General features: G+C 45.7%; 1 protein-coding gene across 5 annotated transcripts in view; it reads left to right on the top strand.

Moving 5' to 3' along the window:
* Positions 1-27,726, top strand: part of ELAVL3 (ELAV like RNA binding protein 3) — an 83,658-nt gene that overhangs the window by 23,728 nt on the left and 32,204 nt on the right. For 4 of the 5 annotated variants that reach the window (XM_028713086.2, XM_028713084.2, XM_028713082.2 and 1 more), the window contains exon 2: positions 18,123-18,345. In XM_028713086.2, the coding sequence (XP_028568919.1) occupies positions 18,123-18,345 (223 nt within the window). The remainder of the gene's footprint in view (positions 1-18,122; positions 18,346-27,726) is intronic. The other variant, XM_028713083.2, reaches the window with a different exon arrangement.

Here is a 27,726-nt window from a genome sequence, read left to right as displayed (position 1 = left end):
CCCTGGGTCTTGTGTGGGACTCCACATCTACAGTCATACCTCTTGTTACGTTTGCTTCAGGTTGCGTCCCGCGGCGACCCGGAAGTACCGGAAAGGGTTACTTCCGGGTTTCGCCGTTCACGCATGCGCAGACACACAAAATAACATCACGCGCATGCACAGAGGTGGCGAATTGTGACCCGCGCGTGCGCAGATGCACAGACGCAGGTTGCGTTCCTTTCAGGTTGCGAACGGGGCTCCGGAATGGATCCTGTTCGCAACCAGAAGTACCAGTGTACTTTTAGTTTTTCACAGTATTGTGAACTTCAGACATTTCACATCAGTTCAGCGGCTCAGTAAACCATCAGCTTTGTCATCAAGTCCTACATAGTCCCCTCCTGGGTTTTGCACTGCCTGGGCTGTGGTGGCAATAGAGCTGTTTGGATGTCTTCTTCTTCTTCCTCTTCCTCTTCCTCTTCTTCCCCCCCTCCTCTTCTTCTTCTTCCTCCTCTTCTTCTTCTTCTTCTTCCTCTTCCTCTTCCTCCTCCTCCTCCTCTTCTTCTTCCAGGCTTTCCCCCACTAAAACAAGGGTGAAGAATGGAAGGCGTTGCTTTTAAAAATAAGGTGCAATTTTTCGCATAATCACAAGGTTCCCGGAATGGAGCTGTTAAGTACATACACTTTGAAGGCTTCCTCTTTGAGATGCACAATAAAAGTGTGAGAATAACTCAGCACCAATGGAGATGGGCTAGAAGGCAGTAAAGCTCAGGATATCTTGGTTGGCGGGGCTCTCAGAGATAATGTGAGGTCATGGGAGTCCAAGCTGGAAGAAATCTCTCTGCATGGTCCAGTGCTGGTAAAGGCTTGTGCACTTCTAGTGGTCAGATATGCCACATGGTGGCCTGTAATGTAATGCACAGCGCATTAGCTTTTCCCTTTCCCATCAGGTGTGGGCCTGCTTGGGTATGTTAAGGCATCATCTACACCAGGGGGTCAGCAAACTTTTTCAGCAGGGGGCCGGTCCACTGTCCATCAGACCTTGTGGGGGGCCAGACTATATTTGGGGGGGGGGGGATGGAATGAACTAATTCCTATGCCCCACAAATAACCCAGAGATGCATTTTAAATAAAAGGACACATTCTACTCATGTAAAAAAACATGCTGATTCCCGGACCATCTGCAGGCCAGATTTAAAAGGCGATTGGGCCAGATCCGGCCCTCAGGCCTTAGTTTGCCTACCCATGATCTACGCCAACCCCAATGCTCTTGTTTACAAAGCTGCCTCTCAAACCAGTAAAATTATAAGGAAAGGATTATTTAAAACTCACAGACGTTTGCAGCAGTCCATCTAATTCTGAAAATAAGAAATCAATCTAGTTCTCTCGGAAATCATGATTGGTGGAATAAAACATATTTACAGGTTATCTTTTTAAAAAATAGATCCAGTGAATTTCTGGGAGGTGGGGAGCAGATCCCACAATATATGCATTTACTGAAAAAGTTATGCTTCTAGTATATTAATCTTACTTTAGATGCAGGCAACACCTGAAGCAGCATTTATGCATCATTTTTAATATGTGTGTTTACATATGGTAGGTGAACTCTTTAACTATTCCAAACTTAGGGAGCTTAGGACTTTCAAAGTTAAAATCAGCCCGTTGGGTGATATCCAATGTTACTCATAGCTCTTGTTTGACTAGGCATCTAAAGTGCTCCCACCACTGAGGAAAAGAATGACCTAGATCCATTTCAAGCTGGTAATTTCAGCAATACTCAAGAGTAGGTCCATTGAACTAAGCTGACATAAGTGACTGAAGTCCATTAATTACAGCGGGTCTCCTATAAGTCTAACATTAAATATTGCCTCTTGAATTAATGACCTCGAGTGATTTGGCACTTTGAAAGCACCTCCCAGAACTGAAGAAAAAGCTTCATTTTAGCAGGGGGTTCATGGCAAAGCATTGTTGGCAGCTAGACTGGTGACTGGGAGCGGCCGCTGAGACCACATAACACTGGTCTTGAAAGACCTGCATTGGCTCCTGGTACATTTCTGGGCACAATTCAAAGTGTTGGTGCTGACCTTTAAAGCCCTAAACAGCCTCGTCCCAGTATACCTGAAGGAGCATCTCCACCCCCATCGTTCTGCCTGGACACTGAGGTCCAGTGCCGAGGGCCTTCTGGTGGTTCCCTCGCTGAGAGAAGCCAAGTTACAGGGAACCAGGCAGAGGGCCTTCTCGGTGGTGGCGCCCACCCTGTGGAATGCCCTCCCACCAGATGTCAAAGAGAAAAACAACTACCAGATTTTTAGAAGACATCTGAAGGCAGCCCTCTTTAGGGAAGCTTTTAATGTTTGTCAGACTATTGTATTTTAGTATTTTGTTGGAAGCTGCCCAGAGTGGAAAGCCAGCCAGATGGGCGGGGTATAAATAAATTATTATTATTATTATTATTATTATTATTATTAGGACCAGGAAAGGGTTCATGGAGGTTTTTAAGCAGAGGCTGGATTGCCATCTCTCATGGATGAGATTCCTGCACTGCAGGGGGTTGGACTGGATGATAAGAATAATTTTATTATTTATATCCCACCCATATATCCAACTCCCATCAGCCCCAGGGTAGCATAGTCAGGGGTGATGGGAGTTGGGGGTCCAGCAACATCTGAAGGGCCACAGGTTCCCCATCCCTGATCTGTGCATCATCACACACTCATGCATGGTCGCTCATGGCTAAAGTAACTCCTGCAGATGCAGTTCTTATTTGAAGGGCCTTTTGATTTCCAATAATAGAGCAGGATAGATTAGAGAACTTAACAGTCCTGTCCCAACCCTGAAGACTGGGGAAGCTGCGAGTCATTGGTTAGTAATAATTATTTATGGCTATGGGGAAGCATAGTGTTTGGGTTCTCCTCACTAGTGTCATGAAAGCAGAAGTAAGAGAAAGTTAACATGGGCTACAGCAGGGGTGCCCAAACTTTTTTCAAAGAGGGCCAGAGGGCCAGATTTGATGAAGTGAACATGCCTGAGGGCCGACCAAAGTTATTGAGCTTTTCTTTTTTTACAATTTTACCCCAAAGTTGCTGTGCTTTTTAAAGGATTTTATCCCAGGACATATACTGCCACGGGGGCCGGATTAAATCGACCAGCAGGCCAAATTAGGCCCCCGAAATGGACTTTGGGCATGCCGGGGCTACAGAATGTGGCTCAGTGCAATGCCAGCACAGAAGCAAAGTAACTACAAGTTTCAAGATCTCATTGTGTGTCGTCGATAGTCGCCGGCTGGGACAGGTTGTCCTCAAGGGTCTCTGGGTGTTGTGTAGTATTGTATATTAAATGGAAGAGGGCATGAATTCAGTTGCCCTTCCCCATTTGGACGGTGGATCCAGACAACATCTTTGTCTAAAATTCATTGGAGCAGGGAGAGGAGCTGCACGTGCAGCGTGACACCCGTGTAAGGTGCATGCAGTATTTGAAATTTGCCAGAAACGTTTTGCACCGTGCTCTCGACCACTTGTGACCAAGTGAAGATACTCAGGCACCAGGATGCACGCCTGGGAATTATTGGATCTGGGCTGTTTTCACACACTAATACCCTACCCCTCTTAAACTCTATTATATTTTATCTCCAAAATGGGAATGAATTTCTGGAACTAAAAGGCTTTTTTCTGTGCAGCTTGAGCAGGAGCAGTCGCCATTATGAAAAAAGTTGGGATAGGCCAATATCATATGTGCACTGTCCCTGATCAAGTGGCTTTTCTTCTTTAAGTTCTCAAAGTTCTTAATGTAGTTCAAGGTTGTCATCTGAAGCAGCCAGTTGTTTAATTGAGAATCAAGCACAGTCAGTCCATCACTTGAAAAATACGGTTTTAGATCAGTCTTGCTCCAAAATGGCAGCTAGACATTCCCTTTTGGCGACTGCAGCCTTGGTTTAAGGAGCCATTTGTTGCCTAGCTTATATATCTGAGTTCCTAAGAAACACAGAAGCCCGATTCCACATGCTGTATAACTCTCACTTCCCAATTATTTTCTGGAGATAAGCATTTAATGTGCCATGTTAATACAAACCCTTATCTTTGGGCGCTTAAGAGCCACGCCACAAAGGAAGATCCAGCATGCCCATATTGCCAGGAGTACCTTGCTCAGGAAGCCCTAGGAAATCAACATTCTCTGCCCTTGAGGTGCTTTTGTGTGTGTGTGTGAAATAAATCAGTGTAGAAAAAATTGAAAATATATATTCTCCGAATACGGTGGATTTTGCCTCTGATTAGGAAGAACATGGGGCGCGGGTGGTGCTGTGGGTTAAACCACAGAGCCTAGGACTTGCTGATCAGAAGGTCGGTGGTTCGAATCCCCGCGACAGGGTGAGCTCCCGTTGCTCGGTCCCAGTTCCTGCCAACCTAGCAGTTTGAAAGCACGTCAAAGTGCAAGTAGATAAATAGGTACCACTGCGGTGGGAAGGTAAATGGTGTTTCCGTGTGCTGCTCTGGTTCGCCAGAAGCGGTTTAGTCATGCTGGCCACATGACCTGGAAGCTGTGCGCTGGCTCCCTCTGCCAATAAAGCGAGATGAGCACCGCAACCCCAGAGTCTGCCACGACTGAACCTAATGGTCAGGGGTTCCTTTACCTAGGAAGAACATAGTGTATGCAGTCTAAATGCTCAAATATTAGAGAGGGCGATCCAGGAGTCCAGCTTTGCAGAAATCTCCTCCTGCTCCATCTCTCACAAAGTAGAAAGAGAACCAGGAATTCTGAATTTTCTTCCCAGCTGCTGCCCAGTCATGAATGACCCAGTCCCCCGGGGCACGAAGCAAATCTCCCTCTCCTTCCCCCACCCCCACTCCCAGCCAACCTTCTCCTACTTCTCCTCCCCGATTGTCTTCCACTCTCCCTGCAGTTTCCCTTTCTGGAGAGGAGGGAACTGTGTGTGTCATTGTTGGGGTGGGCGTGTCGGATGCATGTAAGAATAGCAACATTCGGTGGCTGGCAGTCCTTGTGCCTCCTGTCGCCTGGGCACTCAATGCTGTATTGTCCCGAAGGCTCGGCTGGGCAGGCCATTGTTTTGCATGCCGTGCTTGTCTCCGTGTGGGGAGAGGGGAGGAATAAAGGTGGCAGGGGTGGGCATTTGTGTGTCTGCTTTCCCCTTACGATTCCCCCCTTATTTTTGCACAATAACATATTATGACGATGCCCACGTTTTTGATGCAGAGAGACGCATGGGGCCAGGACTTCTGAGTTTGTGAAACTGGGCATGCAAGGCCCAGGGCATTGGACTGTAGACTTCTTGGGATCTTGAGATGGCCTGGGCCTTGCACCCCCAGTTTCACAAACTCAGAAGTCCTGACCCCCTCCATCTCTCTGCATCAAAAACGTGGGCATCATCAGAATATGTTATTGTGCAAAAATAAGGGCAGAATCTTGGGCAGTCTTGGGCAGTGAAGAGGTGTGGTAGTGGACAGAGGGGGTTGAAGATTTCTGCAGTGTCTCTTGGCACTAGGCTTCTCGATTCTAAAACGAATTTCAAAGGTAGTTTAAGCTGGCACAGTCTGCAGACAGCCTTGACAGTTCCTCCCCCAAATCCTGGGATGATAATAAATGCGATCTCTCTCTCTCTTTTTATGCATCTTTTCGGTGGCTGAGCAAGTAGGGCACATTTCTGCAGTCACACTTAGCAAGTGGCTGGGTGTATGTCTCTGTGTGACAGGGAGGGAGGAGGAGAGGAGAGGACGCCCGATTCTCAGTGCACTCTGCCAGCCCAAATGCCCTCGCAGGCATCTGAGCCTTGACCGTGCGGAGCTCCAAGAGGGCCAGCCAGGGAACACTGAAAAGTCTTGCATTTCTAGCACCTGGAGCTGGATGGGGTTGTCACAGCACAAAGACACGAAGCAAAGGGGGGAGAGGGGGTTGTATCCGTTAGCTGAAGCATGTGTGCTGTGTCAGAAGGCACCATGTTCCCCCACCCCATTGAAAGCACCAGGCGCCAGCTCCTCCTGCCAGGGCATCTTTCTTCCCCCCTATACAGAAGAAGAGGGGGGCTCTTCATCCGCAGCCAGAAAAAGTTTCTGGGGGGGGCCATATGTCCTGCCATTCAGGCTGCAGCCTCAGAGGCCAGCAGCACATCCACAGGCTGCATCCCTAGCTTGATGTTCCATTGATGACGCATTATGGTGGCAAAGACCCCGGACTAGAAGGTTCCCTGCTCTTCTCATCCTGCTTCAGCCACTGACAGGGTTGCCATACGTCTGGGAAAACCCTTTCGGGAGCCAACATACCCATCTGGGTGGAGTTTTACATTTTAAAGGAAATGTCCGGGTTTTTGGGGCTCAGGCGGCTCAGGCTTGGGCTGCTCTGCATGCCACAGCTGCTGCCAGCCTGAGTTGGGGAAAGAAGTGCATGTGGCTGCTGCCACCGTGCCCATGCACCTCTTTTCCAAGCTCAGGGTGGCAGCGGCTCGGGCTGTTCACTTTTTTGCTCTTCAAAAATAGGCCAACCCTAGCCACAGAGTAATGAGGTGGCATGAGAGGGCTGGTGTTTCGTCAGTTGTCCTCATTTGTAAAATGGGCCTAATTGTACCTGTCTACCTTACATAGGATGCGGGTGGCACTGTGGGTTAAACCACAGAGCCTAGGACTTGCCGATCAGAAGGTCAGCGGTTCGAATCCCTGCGACGGGGTGAGCTCCCGTTCCTCGGTCTCTGCTCCTGCCAACCTAGCAGTTCGAAAGCACATCAAAGTGCAAGTAGATAAATAGGTACCGCTCTGGTGGGAATGTAAACGGCATTTCCGTGCACTGCTCTGGTTCGCCAGAAGTGGCTTGGTCATGCTGGCCAAATGACCCGGAAGCTGTACCCCTCGGTACAGCCAGTAAAGTGAGATGAGTGCCACAACCCCAGAGTCAGTCACGACTGGACCTAATGGTCAGGGGTCCCTTTACCTTTATCTTACATGGTTGTTGTACCAATTCCTCAAAGTGTGTGAAGTGTTTTGAGCGCAGAACACTCAAAGGAATGTTACGTATCATTATTAATCGTGGAACAGTGCTTAGCACTGAAAACGTTTCATCAGATTATTGGCTGATTAATATAAAACGTTGCTGGGTGGAATTCCCCCCTCACTTTCAGGGTTTCAGCTATGGCTTCTTCCAGAATACCTCATTACTAGTAGGTTTTAGTCTGCAACAATAGAATAAGTTCATCACTTTGGGTGATGTTCAGCAAAGTTTAACTCATAGTGGACCCACTGAAAATAATAGACTTAACTTCAAAGGTAAAGGTAAAGGACCCCTGACAGTTAAGTCCAGTCATGAACTACTCTGGGGTTGCAGCGCTCATCTCGCTTTACTGGCTGAGGGAGCCGATGCTTGTCCGCAGACATTTTTTCCGGGTCATGTGGCCAGCATGACTAAGCGGCTTGTGGCGAAACCAGAGCAGCACGTGGAGTGGTACGTATTTATCTACTTGCACTTGGACGTGCTTTCGAACTGCTAGGTGGGCAGGAGCAGGGACTGAGCAACGGGAGCTCACCCCGTCGCGGGGATTCGAACCACTGGCCTTCCAGTCGGCAAGTCCTAGGCTCAGTGGTTTAGACCACAGCACCACCTGCATCCCTTAGACCTAACTTAGTCATGTTCATTAATTTTAATGGGGCTTGGATACCACCCTTCCCTTGCCCCCATTAGGAAAAGCCCCAGACCATCCTTTAGTTCCAGGAGGTCACAGTGGCAGACAGAGAGGGAAAAGACACTTCACTTTTGCAATGGGAGTTTTGGCTCCTGTGTGTGTGTGTGTGCCAAGAACATAAAATGTGACCAAAGGTGCCTTCTGGAAAGGAAAGGGCTTTTTAAACCTCATGGTATGCACCCCACCATGCCCCCAATATAAGATACTAATAGCTGTTAGGAGTTCAAACAGGTCTGTATTCCCCCAGTCCTACTCTCCATTTTTGTTTCTCCTCCACTTGACAACCATGGCTCTGCATTCTGTGATTCATCTGTCCTTGACATTCCATAGGTCCTGGAAGTCACTGAGCAGTCTTTATTCAGTTTCATTAAAACTGCATTTCAAGATGCACAATTCCAGGGAGGAAAAAACAATATACCAATTAAGCACATAAACAAAAACAAAAAAACCACAATCAACTCGGGTGGGAAATCTAGGGAACAGGTAGGCATGTAATTGCAAGAAAACTGACCCTTACAAGACCTTTTTTTTTAGCTTTAGAATTTAAATTCTTTTGCAAATCTGGGGAATCTTATTTCTGAGTGGCCTCTTCCACTGAGAGAGGGTTTGACAGGTCAGAGGAGGATAGAGGATAGACGCACCATCACAAGCTTGCTTGACTTTGCAGTTGTTTTGGTTGGCGTGTGCGATGGGCAGTTTGGATATTGTGCATTTCAACCATTTTATTGTTTTGTTACTTCATATTCTCTCTTGATTGTTTGGCTTCATAAGCTGCTTTGGGCTTAGATCTTTATAGAAAAGTAGGCTTTGCCTTGTTAAAAATAATAACCACAATGGTGTCCTTTTTTCATGGCACCTGGACCATCCAAGGTCAGAAATGGTGGACAGGTTTTCCTTCCATTGCTGCGTCCACTGGGACATCAGTGCCAACCACCGATTTATGTATGCCTAATTTAAGCTCCTTACTTACATATTTATTACATTATACAGTTGTTTTTAGGAAGCATTATCACTCAGAAGCCTTCCAAGTAGCCTCTATGTTTACATCCTGTTCTTCATCTTATTTTCTGATCTGAAACACACACACACACCCCTGCCTGGATTACTGCTCTTGAGTGGTTCTATTTTAGATTCCATATTCTGTTTATGGTTCAGTCCCTCATCTTAAAGTTTTCTTGCTACACCTTATCTTTTATCATAATTTTGTCTTTAAAAAAACAACAACACACACACCCTCCAGAACATGTCATCCAACGAAAAGGCATACGAAATTCAAAGCACATCAGAGCAACAGAAGCAGCAACTAATAATACTTAACAAAAACTGCAAAAAGAACAAAATGCGGTCAGGTCTTTCTTCTTCTTTGTATTGCTCTCGTTTTTTTCTTTTTATGAAAGTGGGATCTTTCCCTTCTCCATTCTTGTTTCTGGCGTTAATCTTTGGAATTCCCTCCTAACTGATAGTGAAATCAACCCAGTCTTCTGTTCCAAAGAACTGTCTTGTGTCCCATTTATTTCAGATAGTATATTCTTAATTGTTCAGCACAGAATGATTTTTTTGTCTCCTTTTCCAGTTCTCCCTTTTCATCTCTTTCGCCCCTTTTCATTGCATGTATGCTATTTTTCCATAGTCAGCCTGTGGGCAGCATCCTGTCATCTTGAATATTTTGGTACAGTGCCTAGATAGTTTTTTAGATTTTTGATGCATAGCATTTATGATTGCTGGATACAAAGGTGTGTCACCATGAGATAATATTAAAGTAGGTACAAAATTTGCTCCCTTGTGCAGTTGTTGTTGGTTGTTGCTGTTTATCAAATTTATATCCCACCCTCCCCCTGGTGTGCTAAACGGACCCACAATTTAGAACAAAGCGAAAACAGAAACATCTAAAAGCAGTTTCAGTTACAAACACTATTTCATTTCGTAATCTTGGGGTTGTTGACTCCAGCGGTCAAGGATCAGGGTGCCATCTTGAAAACCATTTATTGATCATAGCTTAGTGTAGACAGAGGGACCTTGGAAACCTGTTTAGATACAGTGCTGACCTTTGGGAACCATCATTGCTGGATGAGCATGAAGCTGCGAAAAATGAAAACTAGTGTTAAGATTTTTGAGCAGGATCTTAGAAAGATCCTGCTGCCCGTCTATATTTCACGTGTTAAACGGCGTTTCCGTGCGCTGCTCTGGTTCGCCAGAAGCAGCTTAGTCATGCCGGCCACATGACCCAGAAGCTGTACGCCGGCTCCCTCGGCCAATAAAGTGAGATGAGCACCGCAACCCCAGAGTCAGCCACAACTGGACCTAATGGTCAGGGGTCCCTTTACCTTTACCTATAGAATTTTGCCAGTCTTCTGCACGTTTGTGGCTATTTGGGGGGCAGCAACATACCATATGTAGAATTCTATGCTGACGTCCCACTTTTATTTCTCCCCCACCCCAAACTAGAGCAATTCTTTGCAACAGTGGCTCCTCTTCCTTTGCGAGATTTGTCGAGGCGTCCTAGCAAAGAGTGCTGCTGTCAATACTGGCGTAGAACAAAATGCCTGGTTTTTGTTTACATCCTCATTCCCCTGCTTTATACCAGGCCGGGCTCTTTTTCCATCATGCCCAGCATTGTCTAAACTGGCAGGGGCTGCCCAAGGTCTCCGGCACAGAAGGGTCTAATTCTTATCAGCTGCTACTATCTGGTTCTGATTTTTCCAGCACCTCACTTAACTGCAGAGAATGCAGACATCACTTTAAAACACCCGTACCCTGTAAAAAGGGTGCTATCTCCATAGGGGCAGGGGGCTGAACAAGAGGGGGGATGTGTGGGCCCCAGCTCTCTAATCACAGCTTCAAGAGCTGCACCTATGGTGTTTACAGACCCCATCCGTCCTTTAGCAACCAGATTAGGGGTGGCAGCTTAAGCTGCCATGGCATCACACAGTGAATGGCTGCCATGGCAACCAGGCCTGCAGGCCCCTGGGGCCAGCAACCTAGGACAGATGGCTGTCATGTGGGAAAGGGGGTCCGGGTGGACAGGGGGCTAGAGAATAGACCCTGGGGGTGTGCATATCTCAATCCAATTCCCAGCCCCATGCTTTCCCCTGCCAACATATGTTTGTTGGCAAGAGAGGGGGAGTAAGGGGGGCAAATCTCATTGTGTGGCTCTAAAGAGGATAGAGAGTGAGGATCATCCCAATTAAGGGCTTAGCAGGGCTAAAGTGGGCCAGAGCTTGAAAGTGATACCAGATTAGGCTGTGTGATCCCAGCCTGTGGGTAACTGGGGGAGCACAATATCTGGTCTGGAAGGAAAACAGGAGGTAGCTGTTCCAAAACTGAGAGCTAACAGCTCCCCAAGACCTTCCTGCCTAATCTCCTTTCTGCCTGACCTTCCTGAAGCCTTTCAAATTATACGCTGTTTAAATATTACTGTATAACCAAACCCAGTGCTTTTTTTCTTAAAAAAAAAGGGGGTACTCTCATTTTTACTCAAGAAAATCTCCATTTTATAGTTCATATAGGGAAAGATCAATACAGTAAATGGACAAGAGTACAAAGATTCACAAAAAGTGTAGGGATATGCGTACCCCCTAGAAAAAAGCACTGACCAAACCTTCTAGTGGTGAACTGCCATCTTCGGATGAAGGGTGTTATACAAATTTAATGATGATTGATAATAGTAATTTGTACCTCACTCTTCCAGGAAGCTCATGACATCTCTTCTGCTCACTTGTTTCATTTCTGCACAACTTTGCTTCCATCTTAGAACTCAAGTGATGACACTGAGAGCTAGCAGCTTGACACTCAAGATCTAGCAAGCTTCAGCACTAAGTGGGAATTTGAGGTGGTGCTTTTTAATTTGAAACCCAGTACTCAAATCACTGCATCACATAGTTGACGCCCTGTCCCGAAATGAAAGAACCATGCATATTTCTGCTGCTTTTGTTGTTGTTGTTGTTGTTGTTTAGTCATTTCTGACTCTTCGTGACCCCATGGACCAGAGCACACCAGGCACTCCTGTCTTACACTGCCTCCCGCAGTTTGGTCAAACTCATGTTCGGAGCTTCGAGAACACTGTCCAACCATTTCGTCGTCTGTCATCCCCTTCTCCTTGTGCCCACCATCTTTCCCAACATCAGGGTCTTTTCCAGGGAGTCTTCTCTTCTCATGAGGTGGCCAAAGTATTGGAGCCTCAGCTTCAGGATCTGTCCTTCCAGTGAGCACTCAGGGCTGGTTTCCTTAAGAATGGAGAGGTTTGATCTTTTTGCAGTCCGTGGGACTCTCAAGAGTCTCCTCCAGCACCATAATTCAAAAGCATCAATTCTTCGGCAATCAGCCATCAATTCCCAACTTAGTAACCTTCCTGAACCTGGTTGTACCCGGGTGCAAAAGAGAGCAGGACTTCCTCTCCTTTTAACAGTTATGTAAAAAAAGCCTCAGCGCCTAGGGCTTGCCGATCGAAAGGTCGCGGTTCGAATCCCCGCGGCGGGGTGCACTCCCGTCGTTCGGTCCCAGCGCCTGCCAACCTAGCAGTTCGAAAGCACCCCCGGGTGCAAGTAGATAAATAGGGACCGCTTTCTAGCGGGAAGGTAAACGGCGTTTCCGTGTGCGGCTCTGGCTCGCCAGAGCAGTGATGTCACGCTGGCCACGTGACCCGGAAGTGTCTCTGGACAGCGCTGGCCCCCGGCCTCTTAAGTGAGATGGGCGCACAACCCTAGAGTCTGTCAAGACTGGCCCGTACGGGCAGGGGTACCTTTACCTAAAAAAAGGAAATTTTAGCAGGTGCAGCTTTGCTTATCCCTGCATCACAGGCTGCACCTGCCAAATCTCCCTCTTCTGCACAGCTATTAAGAAGGAGCAGAGGCGCTCCTGCTGATGTCCTTCGCAAATGAACATCTTGCATCCAGGAGGGAGGCAATGCTAATTTCTCTTAAATCTCTGGGACAGCACAGTGTTCTGCAGGTGCATCTCTGTCCACAGAACATATCCTGGGCTCGAAAGCTATTTTGCACCATGTCTGAGGCAAAAGCAAAAGCAAACAGCAAAAAACCCTAGCACAGTTACCATAAGATTACATGCTAGGTAATGTATGGATAAACACTCTAGGCTCTAATGTATGTTGGCCCAGCATAGATAAAGTTTGGATTTGGGAAGGGGGGAAAAAGAGTTTCTGGAGAATTGCTTCTGTCAGCTCCATTCTTGCATCCATTTCTTTCTCTGTGTCATTCTACGGTTACATAAATAATTTGATTATTTCCCTGCTTGCGCATGCTGTCTCTGGTGAGAAGCATTTGACATTCTGTTATGTCTAAGCTGGACTTCCAAAGCTTTTAAAACAATTCTGGAAATTAAAAGTGAGTGCAGTGAAGAGCAACGAGGGTGCTGGGTCATGAGAACGCGTCTTGCATAAGGAGACGAGGAATGCTTGGTGCTCCTCAGGCAGGCAGAGTCTTCACAGCAGCCACGCAATGTCATCAGCGGCATACAAATGCTAGCCTGGATTTCCCCCCATTGAGGTGGGATTTCTACTTTTGCCCGAGTCCTGTTTGTGATACCAGAACGACCTGTTTACAGTATCAAGTACCTGTCTTGTACCCGTCTTCAGCATATCTTCTACTCACAGTTAAGTCTCACCGAGTTCAGTAAGAAGTTTACTCTGCAGTTAAAGCCACAGTCCTAAACATGTTTAATGGGGAGTGAATCCTGTTGAATACACTGGGCATTACTACAGACAGAACCTGCACAGGATTGCCCTTTAGGCTTGTAGCCTTAAGGAGCCCATTACTTGACTTGCAAGATGAAAACAGGTTACTTTAACAAGTCAATCTGTATTATAAAGGATGGAATTACAGAACTGATGTAAGCCTTCTGCAGCAGCAGAACTAGTGGTGGTTAAACACAATATGTCTGGGAATCACTGTAGGGTAGTGATCCTGCAAATCTGGCACCCTGAAGGATGCTGTTCATCTCCTTGCATTGCTAACTCCCAGAAGTGACCTGACCTGACCACTGCCTCCTGGTAAGCATCAGTGATATTATAGACTGGAGGTCAAGTGAACATTGCTGCCCCACAATGTCTTCTGCTGCTTCTTGTGACCCCAAAACTTTGGAATAAGATTCTGGTTATGACCTATGAAGCCCTAGGTATCTTAGGCCCAGGCTATCTGAAGGACCATTTTCTCCCTGCTCGGGCACAGAGATGTCTGGGGGAGGCCCTTCTCTCAGTCCCACCACCCTTACAGGCACATTCACAGAAGACGGCCATCTTGGAGGCTGCTCTTTGACTTTGGAATTCCCTTCCCAGAGAAGCTACACTTGGCTCCCTCCCATCTGCAAGTGGAGATGGTTTTATTTTGAAGTGACAGTTTAACGAAAGAGCTGTGCTGCTTTTACTATCTGCAGTTTAATAGATTGTTTTAATTCCATTATGGCTTAATGACTTTTTAGCTATTACTTTTTACAGTGGTACCTCTGGTTACGTACGTAATTCGTTCCGGAGGTCCGTTCTTAACCTGAAACTGTTCTTAACCTGAAGCACCACTCTAGCTAATGGGGCATGCTGTGCCGCTGCTGCACAATTTCTGTTCTCATCCTGAAGCCAAGTTCTTAACCTGAGGTAATATTTCTGGGTTAGCGGAGTCTGTAACCTGAAGCGTATGTAACCTGAAGCGTATGTAACCTGAAGTGTATGTAACCCGAGGTACCACTGTACATGTTTTTAGCTTTCTGTGTTCTTATTCATGCTGTTTTAATTTTTGGCAATCTATGTTGAGTCTCAGTTCTGGGGGAAAGGTGATGATGATGATGATAAAATGGGTGCCCCATTTTTCTTCAGTTTCCCTGGGTTTTTAAAATAAAAAATATTATCATTACCTTTCTTCATATATGAATTGCGTCCTCTGCAGCATACTGAGGCCTTATTAACAAGACAACAGAAACACACAACAACTATCAATCTCTACTGCCTGCTACTCATTTAAGTCTCTTTCATATCTGCGTGTTTCTATATTTTGGGGCTGCTTCACAGATTACATTTTGAGGTTGAGATTACATGAATAGCGTTTCAGAGCTATCACACTCCTAATGTGGAGCTTTGAGTAGCTTCCGCTTCCTGTTGGTGATGCTCACTGGCAGAACATGCACATCGGCCCTGAGCGGGTATCATATCCTTTTTAAATACTGTGTAATGTCTGCTCTGTTTGCAGCATCGTGACAGTGCTGCTTTCTTCCCTTCCTGCTGGCGATACTTTAGGGGTAGGGTTGGGCTGAGTTGAAAACTGAGGCAAGGAAGCCGGCTGCTTTTATGGTGCCTGGCTTTCATGCTGCATGTGTTGCGCAGAATCATTGGTGGAGGCTGGTCAGCAAATTGTTTGCTGCTACACAGAACTAGGGAGAGCGACTGCAGGCTGTGTGATATGGAGCCATTTTGAAAGAAAGCACTTGGCCGTGACAGCTTTATGTACCTAGGATAAAAAAACTCAGGCAAAGGGCATAAACCCACTCGCTTCGCAAAGAGGGAGATGAGACCTGAGCCAAAAAACCCCAATACAAAGCCCACTCTGGAGAGGCCAAAGTGTCCGACCAAAAATAGAACAACATGGAATTGGTTCAGATATTGAAATCCCAAGGAGCCCCAGTTCATGTAGCAAAGGCCCTATTCATGGAGTGCTTTTGAGCATATTAAAGGCCATTGGCCCAGGATGAAAGTCTCAGTGTGTCTCTCACCATATAACCTAAGGTAGCTTGAACCAAGATGTGGTGAAATTACAGATGCATTTGTCAGAGCATTCAAGACTCAGCATACACTCTGAGAAACCCATCTAGTATTGATTTCAAGATGTCAGAAATGATGGTGCAAGCATGGTGGAGTGCAGTCTGGAAGCCTGAGTCCTTTCCCTCTCTTATTTTTGGATTTTTGATGCTGAGTTCTCAAAGCCATTGGGGGGAATATGTATTGATAGTGAGATTGCATGTCATTGATTGTCTTTGGAAGCAGAATTAATGACAGGTCCTGCAGGCAGCGAAGCATTTTCCTTTGATGCTATGCTATCCTGGCCTGAAGCTGGAGATAATAGCAGAATCGATGGCCTGATCAATAGTTTTAACAGGGAGCCATTGCACTGCTAGCAGAACAGAAGTCTGCTGGAAGGCAAAAGGGAACTGAGCCCGGGCACAGAGGCTTTGTGGAAATCAGGACAAATGTGGGAGGGGGAAACTGAATTGTGCCACTATTGCTGGAGGGAGGCACCTGTAGAATGCCTGGATTGTTCTGCAGATGCAACTGATTTTCCCATCATGCTCTCAACTCTAGGCAACAGACTGTTGTTGAATTGGTGTACTGTATATTTTAATGGATTCATTGATGCAAAAGAAAAAATGGTGATCTGAACCATATGAAGTTGCCAAAGACTATGCGACTTCTGACTGCAGCGATGGGGAACATAAACCTCATAATGTGAAATACAAATAAAATTTCTGGATAAAGAAAATAATAAAAAGTAAAATGTACAGGGTGACTTAATGTAACCAATGGTAGTTGTAAATGAATATAGACAGACAATACGAATTGTATATACAGGAGGATTTATTTGACTATAGACACCCTATGGACAAATACAAAAGAAGAACAATAATATGCAAAAAGGATGAAGACAATGCGAAAAAGTTAGATGTGGGAGCAGGTGTAAATGTGAAATGTAATACAATGTGGGTATGTGGAGTGTACAAATGAAAATCAATAAAGAATATTCTGAAAGATGGGGAACATATATATCTATACATGTGGGACATAAAAGGTAAAGGACCCCTGGATGATTAAGTCCAGTCAACGGTGACTAGGGGGTTGTGGTGCTCATCTCATTTTTCAGACCGAGGGAGCTGGTGTTTGTCCACAGACAGCTTTCCAGGTCATGCGGCCAGCATGACTAAACCACTTCTGGCACAATGGTACACTGTGATGAGTGCCAGAGCGCACGGAAACGCCGTTTACCTTCCTGCCACAGCGGTACCTATTTATTTATTTGCACTGGTGTGCTTTTCAACTGCTAGGTTGGCAGGAGGTGGGACAGAGCAACAGGAGCTCCCCCCCATTGTGCGAATTCGAACTGCCGACTTTCTGATCGGCAAGCCCAAAAGGCTCAGTGGTTTAGACCACAGCGCCCCTATGTGGGATATATCTGTGGATGGATGGGGAACTGTGGCTGACAGCGTGGAAGTTCAGGACATTCAGGTGAAGTACTATTCCCCCCCACCCCCATCTCTCTCTGCCAGTCAGAGGTACTTTGGGATAGTTTGAAATTCTCCTCCTTCATGTGGATCAGCATATACAAATGACCAATGGGCAGATTTTTCTTCTTGCCTGTATTCCACACACTCATCCCAGGAACTTTTAGGGAACTGTTAGAATCCTCTCCGCATATTTTGTGTGCCTGTGGATCTGTTGCACATGCTCAAAGGCTCTCCGCCCCACACTTTTAGATCATCACTTCATACATTTGCGGTTCCACCCCTGTGTTGAAAATGTCTTTCAGGACTGTATTACTCGGTGTTCCAGATCCCACAGGGTTATAGCAGGGTTGGTAATCTCGGTTGTGTGTGTAAGGAAGCAAACATGTGGCTCATCTGACCTGACATTTCTTCATGGCTGGTGCATTTATTAATGGGGGAGAGGTGTTCTCCATGTCTGTCCTCAACTCCAGCATTCCCTGGCAACTTTGCTTTGAAAAACAATACTGCTTCATTTGTTTGTTTAAATGGGCTTTTGATGACTAGGGAATACAGTGGTGCCCCGCAAGACGAATGCCTCGCAAGACGAAAAACTCGCTAGACGAAAGGGTTTTCCGTTTTTTGAGTCGTGGGCTTGCTTCGCAAGACGAAACGTCTTGCGAGTTCTTGCGAGTTTGTTTCCTTTTTCTTAAAGCCGCTAAGCCACTAATAGCCGCTAAGCCGCTAATAGCCGTGCTTCGCAAGACGAAAAAACCGCAAGACGAAGAGACTTGCTGAACGGATTAATTTCGTCTTGCGAGGCACCACTGTATGCCATTTAACCTGTGTAATTTGGGTGTGTGTGTGTGTGTGTGTTGTGATTTAATGTATTGTCTCCTGTCCTGGGCCCTTGACATGGAATGGGCTATAAATAAAAATAAGTGCAAAATCAGTAATACATAGTTGTAGAATGCCTTTTGTGTGCTGCAACTCACATGTATTCATCCCCTACATCTTGGCTCAGTGGGATAAGTGGTACCTGAGTAGCCAGCAGGCAAAATGCCTCTCCAACAAAACAAAGCTTGTCAAAGGAACTTCTGGATGGTTCAGAACAGGAACCCTGATCCATCCAGACAAACCTATGGCCAGCCAGACCCTTCCCATCCCGACATCCCTGAAGTTGCAAGCAGAAACACCCAAGCCTGACACAGATTGTTGGGTTCTGCTTTCAGTTCCTTCATAACAGTAACCCCCTCCCCCCACTCCCTCTTGTTTTCAGCAGATAATCAGCACAATGGAGACCCAAGTGTCCAATGGTCCCACAAGCAACAGTTCCCTCCCCAATGGGCCACTGATTAGTGCCAACGGCGCCACTGATGACTCCAAAACTAACCTCATAGTCAACTACCTACCCCAGAACATGACACAGGAAGAATTCAAGAGCCTCTTTGGAAGTATTGGAGAGATTGAATCGTGCAAGCTGGTTAGAGACAAAATCACAGGTAAGACAATATGGTGGTGGGGGGGCGGGGAGAGGGAGAGATCCTGGCTTTGGTTTGACTCAGACATCACGATAAGCCACAGTATGATGATGATAATGATAATGATTAAAAAAAACCAAGCAGCTTTTGAAGAGCTCCAACTGGTTCCATTCAAACTGAGTTGATGGTCAACCAAATGGCGAGTGGGATAGCGTAAAGTGAGGTACATTGGGGCAAACAGAACTCCAGAACAGTGCAGTGCAGTGATGGAGTCAGAAGTGGCAGTGACTTAACCTGAAATTGTGGCAGATAGCTCGGTAAAAACGTCAACGCCATAAGGCAGCAGCTGTGGAAAAAGAGGCCTGGAGACCCAAATCCCATGAAGGAGGTAAATATGTTTGGCATAGTAGGTGCTGACCTTTAAAGCCCTAAACAGCCTCGTCCCAGTATACCTGAAGGAGCATCTCCACCCCCATCGTTCAGCCCGGACACTGAGGTCCAGCACTGAGGGCCTTCTGGCGGTTCCCTCACTGCAAGAAGTGAGGTTACAGGGAACCAGGCAGAGGGCCTTCTTAGTAGTGGTGCCTGCCCTGTAGAGTGCCCTCCCATAAGATGTCAAGGAAATAAACAACAATCTGACTTTTAGAAGACATCTGAAGGCAGCCCTATTCAGGGAAGTTTTTAATGTTTGATGGTTTATCGTGTTTTTAATATTCTGTTGGGAGCCGCACAGAGTGGCTTGGGAAACCCAACCAGATGGGTGGGGTATTATTATTATTATTATTATTATTATTATTATTATTATTGGAATTTGCTGCCATGAAAAGTGGCAATGGGCACCCGGTTAGCTGGCTTTAAACTGGGATTAGAGAAATCCATGGGGATTTTTCAATGGCTAGGAAGAAGGGCCATATGGAATCTCAGGAGGACTCAGTAGTGGTGGTGGGTGGCTTCCTGGTACTGCCACTTACGAGGAGGAAGATGGGTGATGCAGTGGAAAGGTTGGCACTGTGTGGCCCTCATCCCTCCCCGATCCTCCTTGGCAAATGGCAGGAACTCATCTGCCAGGAGGGCTTGAGTGTGCAGCTGTGCCCTCCTTGCTGACTGCCCCTCCAGACCAGTGGAAGCACCCCTCTAAAGACCAGTTAATAGGAAGCAGCAGCAGAGAACATTATAGTCACCCAGCCCTGTTTGTGGGCTTCCCAGAGGCATCTGAATAATAATAATAATTAATAATAAATAAATAAATAAATAAATAATAAATTATTATTATTATTATTATTATTATTTTGTTTGTTTGTTTGTTTGTTTGTTTGTTTGTTTATACCCCGCCCTCCCCAGCCAAGACCGGGCTCAGGGCGGCTAACAACCAATAATAAAAACAAGTTGATTAAAATTAAAATTAGTAGGATGCTGGGCTAAAAGGACCTTTGGTCTGATCTAGCAGGCCAGTTATTATGCTTAGGATGGTGGGATTTCATTTACAGCTTGTTGTGGTACATGAATTAAGCTTCTCTGTTTGTTGTGGACAGGGCCAAATTTAGGTCTGATGAGCCCCTCAGCTACTGAAGGTAATGGGGCCCTTTATATGTCCAGCTGTCCTTTGTCAACAACAAATTGCTGCTGTTTTTTATGTTGAATATATGCTATATGGTCATTTATGGACCTAATAGGTATCTAAAGCCATTTGCACATGTTGCCATGCAACCAGTCCATGCAGAATGTAGGCACCCTGTATATAGAAATGAGCAAACCAGTAATATTTTAGGGAGCAGGCTTGCAGGCGGGGCCCATGACTTACATCATAGGAGCCTACACAACACAAAACACTGTTGCTGTATGTAGGTTTTATTTTATTTGTTTTTTATCTTATATTTTGCAAATGTACATCCAGGGTTTTTCCCTTTAACTTTTTTGGGGCCCCCAAGAGACTGGGGCCCTAAGCTATACCTTGTTTACCTTATATATAAATCCGGCACTGGCTGTGGAGGCCTTAAGCAGCTTTTGGTAGATGGCGAATGGATCGCAGGCCTGGAACTGTAGTGCGTTTGTACTTCTCTCGGGATTTGCTATGTCGTCATTTACTATCGCGATACACCTTTTTTTTATGATAATGACTAGCTAGCGGTGGATGGAATATGATGAAAAGAGACTATAGCAGCCCATGAGGTGGCATGGAACTTTTCTTCTGACACTGGTATTGAAGCTGCAGTTTACCAGGGGCCGGGGCATCACAGGGTGGCAGTGAGATTGTGACTGCCTGGGCACCTCAGCACCTTGTGATGATGTGTGCATGCGGTCCTTTTTTTAAAAAAAAATAATATTTATTAGTTTTCCAACGAATTGAACACAATACTACAAAAAACCAAAAAAGAAAAAGCATACCATAATACAATACAGTACAAAAAAAGAAAAAGAAAAAACAAAACAAACAAAAAACTGCAAAACACTGACATACAACTAACAAAACAAAACAAAAACCATTTAAAACACCATCCAATTTCAATATGTTGTCTTTCTTTCGCTTATTTCCACGACCTCCTCACGCCTCACTTTTTGTATTCCACTTCTATTAATTGTTTCAGCAATTCCTTACCATCTTCCTCTGTTTTCTATCCTATAATTGTCTTAACACATTCTAACCTTATTTTTCCCTTTAATGCTCTAATAATCTATTTATACTTAATTCCTTATAACATTTCTACTAAAGCCATATAACTTCATTCCAACATCTTTCTAACATTCCTTAATTTTACAGTATTTCTGTAAATAGTCTTTAAACTTTCTCTAGTCTTCTTCCACCGACTCTTCTCCCTGGTCTCGGATTCTGCCATTCATTGATGTGTGCATGCGGTCCTGATTCCACAGCTGTTTTCCCACTCCCTGTCTCAACCTTGGATAAGCTGTACTGATGCCAGGGTTGGGAGGGCAGCTCCACAGGCTGCTACTGAAACCAGACCTTGAGGTACCGGTTCAGATTACCTGTTGCATCGGCTTGTTGCTGGTGTTTGTTCAGACGGAAGGTCAGATTTGAGCACCTGATATTTACAAATGGCACAGCTGTGTCGGAATTCTCAGCACATGTATGCAGCAAGTAAATTTGACAGCCCCCTTTGGGGAAAAAAATACTAGCTTTGATTTGTGGCTTTGAAGATAGCAGTTTGTGACTTTGAGTTTGCTTGGGGGGGGGCATTTTCTTGTGGTTCAAGTACACAACTGACTAAAGAAATAGTCTGGTTTCAGGCCACCCGGTCCTCGGAACTAGCTACTTGATTTTATTGTTATTATTTACTTCCATTTAGTTTGCATGCTACCCTTTCATGTGAAATACAGTCAAACCTCAGATCTCAAACACCTCAGTTTTGGAACGTTTTGGCTCCCAAATGCTGAAAACCTGGAAGTAAGTGCACTGGTTTTTGAATGTTTTTTGGAAGCTGAATGTCCGATGCGGTTTCTGCTTGAGTGCAGGAAACTCTTGCAACAAATCGGAAGCTGCACCTCAGTTTTTGAACATTTCGGAAGCCAAACAGGCTTCCAGAATGGATTATGTTCAACAACTGAGGTTTGACTGTATTTCCAGAGAGGAAGCCTTCTACTTTTGCAGATGTTAAGGAACAAATGAATCCATCAGGACTTTTGTAGCACACCTTTCTCCCAGTGGCCTCCTTTGCGCAGGAAGATATGCCATGTTGATTATCAAAGGCCACCCAGTGAATTTCAAATTAAGCAGAAATTTGAGCTTAAACTTTGCACACCCTGTACTCTAGTTAGGCCTGATGGGGATCCTAATTTAGCCTGCAAGGCTGTTATCCCCAGGCCATGGCCACCTGTCCCCCACCTGACATCATACAATATATCAGGTGCGGGGAAGGCAAAGATAAAGATCTTTGCCGAAAGCAGGGCTTGCAGGCTTTCCAAGGTCAGCTAATTGCCTGTGCCTAGCAAACTGCCCACACAGTTTGAAATCAAACTGTGCGGCAGACAGAGTCTCAGCAAACAGGAATGCTTCACCTGAAATAATGGCGACATCAGGTGACTGTCAGGTGGGCAGCTTCATTCTCCTGTCAAAAAGGCTCATGGGGTTTGCAGAAGATCTGGTTCCAGCCCACTGACCTGATCCAGTTCTCTATGCTTGCTCCAAAGACCGCCGTTTAATCTAATTGCCAAATCCAGGAGAGCTATCGTCACACGTCTGGGGTGCTGACATCCAGGGTTTTCTTTCTCTCCTCCCTTCAGATCCAGATGCGATAACTTCTAGTTACTGTTTCTAGGTAGTTTTAGTATGTAATCTGTCCCCTGTTGTGTCGCCACCAACATTCTATAAAAGCAAGAAGGAAGCCCAAGCTAAGCACAGTTTGCAATTTATTTGGCTTGAAGTCAAGTTCTGTTCTTTGCTAGTATTAGTCCAAAACTCATCCAGGTGCACCGAGCTCCTGTGCAACACCTTGGCAGTGTGTGACCGGCCACATAACTCAGAAGATGTAGTATATACTTAGAAATGCAGGCAAAATCTAACTCTTAAGTAAATTATCAAGTTTAATAAAAGAAAACTGAAATATCGACAGAGAATTTGTAGCATTAAAGGAAGGAAGCACATGCACACTGACAGATGGAAAGGCATTACTAAGACACAACAGGGTCAGCATAGCATGGAAAGTACATTGGAATGGCAAGAGGTTGTCTTTTTAGGGTGCAAAACTAAGTTCCCTGGGAGGGTGTTCCAGGAACAGTAGGGTATTGTGGAGCTCTCTGCAGCTGGAGAGGGAGGTGCCTCGCTGTAGTGGCATTGCTCTTCTGCAACCACCAGTGCTCCAGCGGTAGATATGCCCCAACAAAAAAAAATCCTTCCAGTAGCACCTTAAAGACCAACTAAGTTAGTTCTTGGTATGAGCTTTCGTGTGCATGCACACGTCTTCAGATACACACAGACATCTGAAGAAGTGTGCATGCACACGAAAGCTCATACCAAGAACTAACTTAGTTGGTCTTTAAGGTGCTACTGGAAGGAATTTTTTTTGTTTTGACTATGGCAGACCAACACAGCTACCTATCTGTAACTGGAGATATGCCCCAGTTTGCCTTCAGATTGATACCGCTGGGAGGAAAAACACAAAACGGGGGGAGCAGTGCAGGATGGCAGGAGAAAACTCTGCCCCCCCCGCCACCTTCTGGCATGAGCCCAGAGAGTTATGAATTTAGTGGTTCTTGCACCACAAGTTCACCCCTTCCTTGCCCCGTTGGATTGTTCTGCCCAAGCCCAAAATACCCTGACTGCAAATTGTCTGTTCCTGACCTGTAGTCGTTTCATGGATGCAGAATGAATGTGGTCTCGCTGGAAACAACAGCAGCAAGTTGAAAGGGGCAGTCCAGAAACTTAATAAGATACTTTCTCATTTTTAAAAAAATATATATCTCAAAAACTAGAAAGAGGGACTGGGTGGCATATTTTATAGCGAATGCCAGTCATTTCCCCCCTCGGGGACTGTAATGTAGATTCCAGATTTAAATTCCCAAACTACAAACTTTGTCACAATCAAGTTAGCAGGGAAATGTGTGTTTAGTTCCAATTAGTTGGGATGTTTCGATTGTGAACTTGGATGTACCCTTTATCACATGGCGGTGATAAAGACATTGAGAGGCAACCTACACAATGGCAGGAAGACACCATCGTCATTCAATAGAAACCAATGGGGGTGGGCTCACTGAGTGTCAGAATATGGCTGTCTGTTGCTCTAGGGGCAAAACTAAACTTGCCATGGAAGATGCCTGGAAGCATTTCCCGACATTATTTGTGTGCTATTTTATTTTTGGTCATTGTGGGTAAGCGGACCTGTTTATTTGGAAAGAGGGGTTTGCTACCATCTGAGGCAGAGGTCCAGATGCTTCGCTTCTCAGCTGCTCTGCTTCCAGAAGTACCTGGTCACTTATGGGCTGAACTCTCTGCTCTGGCATTGCTACTACTTAATTCCATAATAAGACCATACTTAACCACCATTTGACTGAGGTTGTAGGGAGCGACTTGGTATGCATACTGAGACCTGGGTGGGTGAACTGGGTGGGTCTGACCAACTCAGCTCTGCTACCTTGGGACATAGTGCAGCACTAAGCCAAACCAGCGAATCTGGGTCTGTGTGTGTCACCATCGTCCATAGGACTTCCATCCCCTTTACCAAAAAAACTATTGATCTTCAGGTGGGCTTAGAGGAGCATGCACCTGGTATTGGGCCAGGGGAGCATACTGGGGGTGTACCAACCACTTTTCTTCTGCTCAGCAGCCTCCCAGACTGAATTGGCCAATGTGATCTCTAGCATGGTGTTGGAAGCCCTAGATGACTTTAATATCCACACAGAGGCTGCTATAGATCTAACTCAGAACTTCATGACCTCCACAACCACCATGGGGCTGTCTCAAATGGCCATCGGTCCAACTTCCTGCTCTTAATTTACAGACTTTACCCAGAGTGATGCGAGGCGTGGCCTGAAGTTGGGGTGTGTGCAGGGCAAATCACTGTCATGGTCAGACTACCATCTGGTAAAGTTTGGACCAGTGATGGCAGTTCCCCCCTGCAACTGTGGTGGGCCCATTCGGAGGGTCTGCCCTGAAGCCTGATGGAAACTGATAGATTTCTGAATGTTCTGGGGAACTTGGCAGCAGAGAAGGCCGATGATCTTGTCCAAACCTTGGTTTCTATTGTGGAACAGTGAGATGAGACACAGCCTCTTTGGTGTTGTAGAACCCAGTTTGCTCCCTGGTATTTGGAGGAGCTGTGGGCTATGAAACAGGCTGGACAAAGTCTAGAGCTCAAGCGGTGCAGAAGTTCCCTTGAGGGGTCAACCGAACACTTACTGCGCATCATTTTGCCTACAAGGCACTGAAGAAGATGCATTTTGTGCCTCAAGCAGCTCACCACTGGAGCTCTTCTGTGCAGTTTGGAACTGCTGACTCACGCTGGAGCCCCTCAAGAACCTGCTTGAGACCAACTGGCTGCACATTTTGATGATAAAGTTGCTTTAACTCTGCATTTGTGGCAGGTTCCGATGGCCAAGCCTTGATGTGCAGTGGGATCACCTTACACTTATAGGTGCTTTCAGCTTTCTGCCCAGCCGTGTTGCCCCCTTGATCCCTGTTTCTCTTAGCTTACTAACTCTAGCAATGGAGCTATGACTGGTTGGGTCCAGAGTGTGGTTAATGCTTTGCTGCATGCTGGGGTGGTTCCTTTCACCTTGGAGAAGGCGGTGGTCCAGCCAGTTCTAAATAAACTAGTACTTGACCCATTGGTTTGGACAAACTAGCTACCAACTAGCCACAAACCCCCCTTATTTAGGGAAGGTGGTAGATGGTTATGGTGGAACAAGTTCAGGCATTCATGGATAATAGAGTCTTACCTTGGTTTTTGAACAGCTTAGTTCTCGAATGTTTTGGCTCCCAAACGCTGCAAACCCAGAAGTGACTGTTACAGTTTGCAAACTATTTCTGGGAGCCAAACGTCTGATGGGGTTTCCACGGCATCCAATTGGCTGCAGGAGCTTTCTACAGCCAATCACAAGCACACTGCTTTGTTTTTTGAACATTTTGGAAGTCAAACAGACTTCCGGAACGAATTCCGTTCAACTTCCAAGGTACGACCGTACAGACACATTCAAATCAGGATTCAGACTTAGCGATGGGAACAAATTGATCGCCCTGATGGATGACCTTTATTGACAGTGGGACAAGGGGAGTGTGATCTTGCTATCTCTCTCTCTCTTTTTCTCAATTTCTCTGTGGCTTTTTGATACCATTGTGACCATGGTATCCTCCTGGACTGACACTGTTGGTTTATATTGTGGACATTGTGTTACAGTGGTTCTGCTCCCTGCCTCTGAGTGTTCATTTTGGAGAGTAGCACTAGACAAGGGTCAGCAATTTTTTTCAGCGGGGGGGGGGGGCGGTCTACTGTCCCTCAAATCTTGTGGGGGGCTGGACTATATTTTTTAAAAAATTATAATGAATGAATTCCTATACCCCACAAATAACCCAGAGATGCATTTTAAATAAAAGGACACATTCTACTCATGTAAAAACACCAGGCAGGCCCCACAAATAACCCAGAGGTGCATTTTAAATAAAAAGGACACATTCTACTCATGTAAAAACACGTTTATTCCCGGACCATCCGCAGACCGGATTTAGAAGGCGTCCTGAAAGCCACGCTGTTTTGTTTCCAATGCTATTTAATATCTAAATGAAGCACTTGGGAGAGTGGTCATTAGCAGATTTAGGGCAAGGTGCCATCACTTTGCTGAGGACACTCAGCTCTGTTTCCCCATCACATCTGACTCAGAAGAGGCTGTGCAGACCCTGGATCAGTGCCCGGTTGCAGTGGTGCACTGGATGAGGAGAAATAAACAAAGTCTGACTCCGGGCAAGACAGAGCTCTGCGGGTGAGCGGCTGCCATGTTTGTGAACTTTGCCTGGCCTGGACAGGGTTGCATTCCTTCTGAAGGGGCAGATATGCAGTCTGGCTGTGCTCCTGAATCCACCTTTGCCGCTGGAGACACAGGTGGCCTCAGTGGATAGGAGCATCTTTTAGCAGCTTCAGCTGAACACGACTGCTGCAACCATAATTTGGGCACAGGAGTCCAGGTGTTGGTAATTTCAAGGCTGGGCTACTTCAGAATGTTGCAGCTCGGTTGCTGGCAGGGGTGAGATCCAACCAGAAAATTATACTTCTGCTCAAAGATCTGCACTGCCTACTGATTTGTTACTGGGCCAAGTTTGGGGTCTCATTTTTTAGTATACGAAGTTCTTAGAAGCTTCGAACTAGTTTACTCAGAAGAATCGCCTGGTTCCATATGGGTTTCTTTATATATATATATATATATATATATATATATATATATATATATATAAACATTTTTATTAGTTTTACAAATACAAAGTTATACAGTGGTGCCCCACAAGACGAATGCCTCGCAAGACGAAAAACCCGCTAGACGAAAGGGTTTTCCATTTTTGAGTTGCTTCGCAAGACAAATTTCCCTATGGGCTTGCTTCGCAAGACAAAAACATCTTGCGAGTCTTGCGATTTTTTTCGGCCCCCCCCCTTTTTCTAAGCCGCTAAGCCGCTAATAGCCTTTTAGCCACTAAGCCGCTAAGCCTTTAACAGCCGCTAAACCGCTAATAGCGCTAATCCACTAAGCCGGTAATAGGGTTGCTTCGCAAGATGAAAAAACCGCTAGACGAAGAGACTCGCGGAACGGATTATTTTCGTCTTGCGAGGCACCACTGTAAACAGAGAATCAAAAAGTATATCCATATAAAGACATTCCTCCGAATCTCAGGACTTCCCTCCATCCCCTTCATGGGGTCCCATTATAAACATTTAATACTGCATATTCTTCCATACTCCAGTTTATATA

This window comes from Podarcis muralis, chromosome 17, assembly GCF_964188315.1.
Source record: "Podarcis muralis chromosome 17, rPodMur119.hap1.1, whole genome shotgun sequence".
Lineage (NCBI taxonomy): Eukaryota > Metazoa > Chordata > Lepidosauria > Squamata > Lacertidae > Podarcis > Podarcis muralis.
Note: the sequence above shows the minus strand (reverse complement) of the source record. Positions and strands in the feature narration are given on the sequence as shown.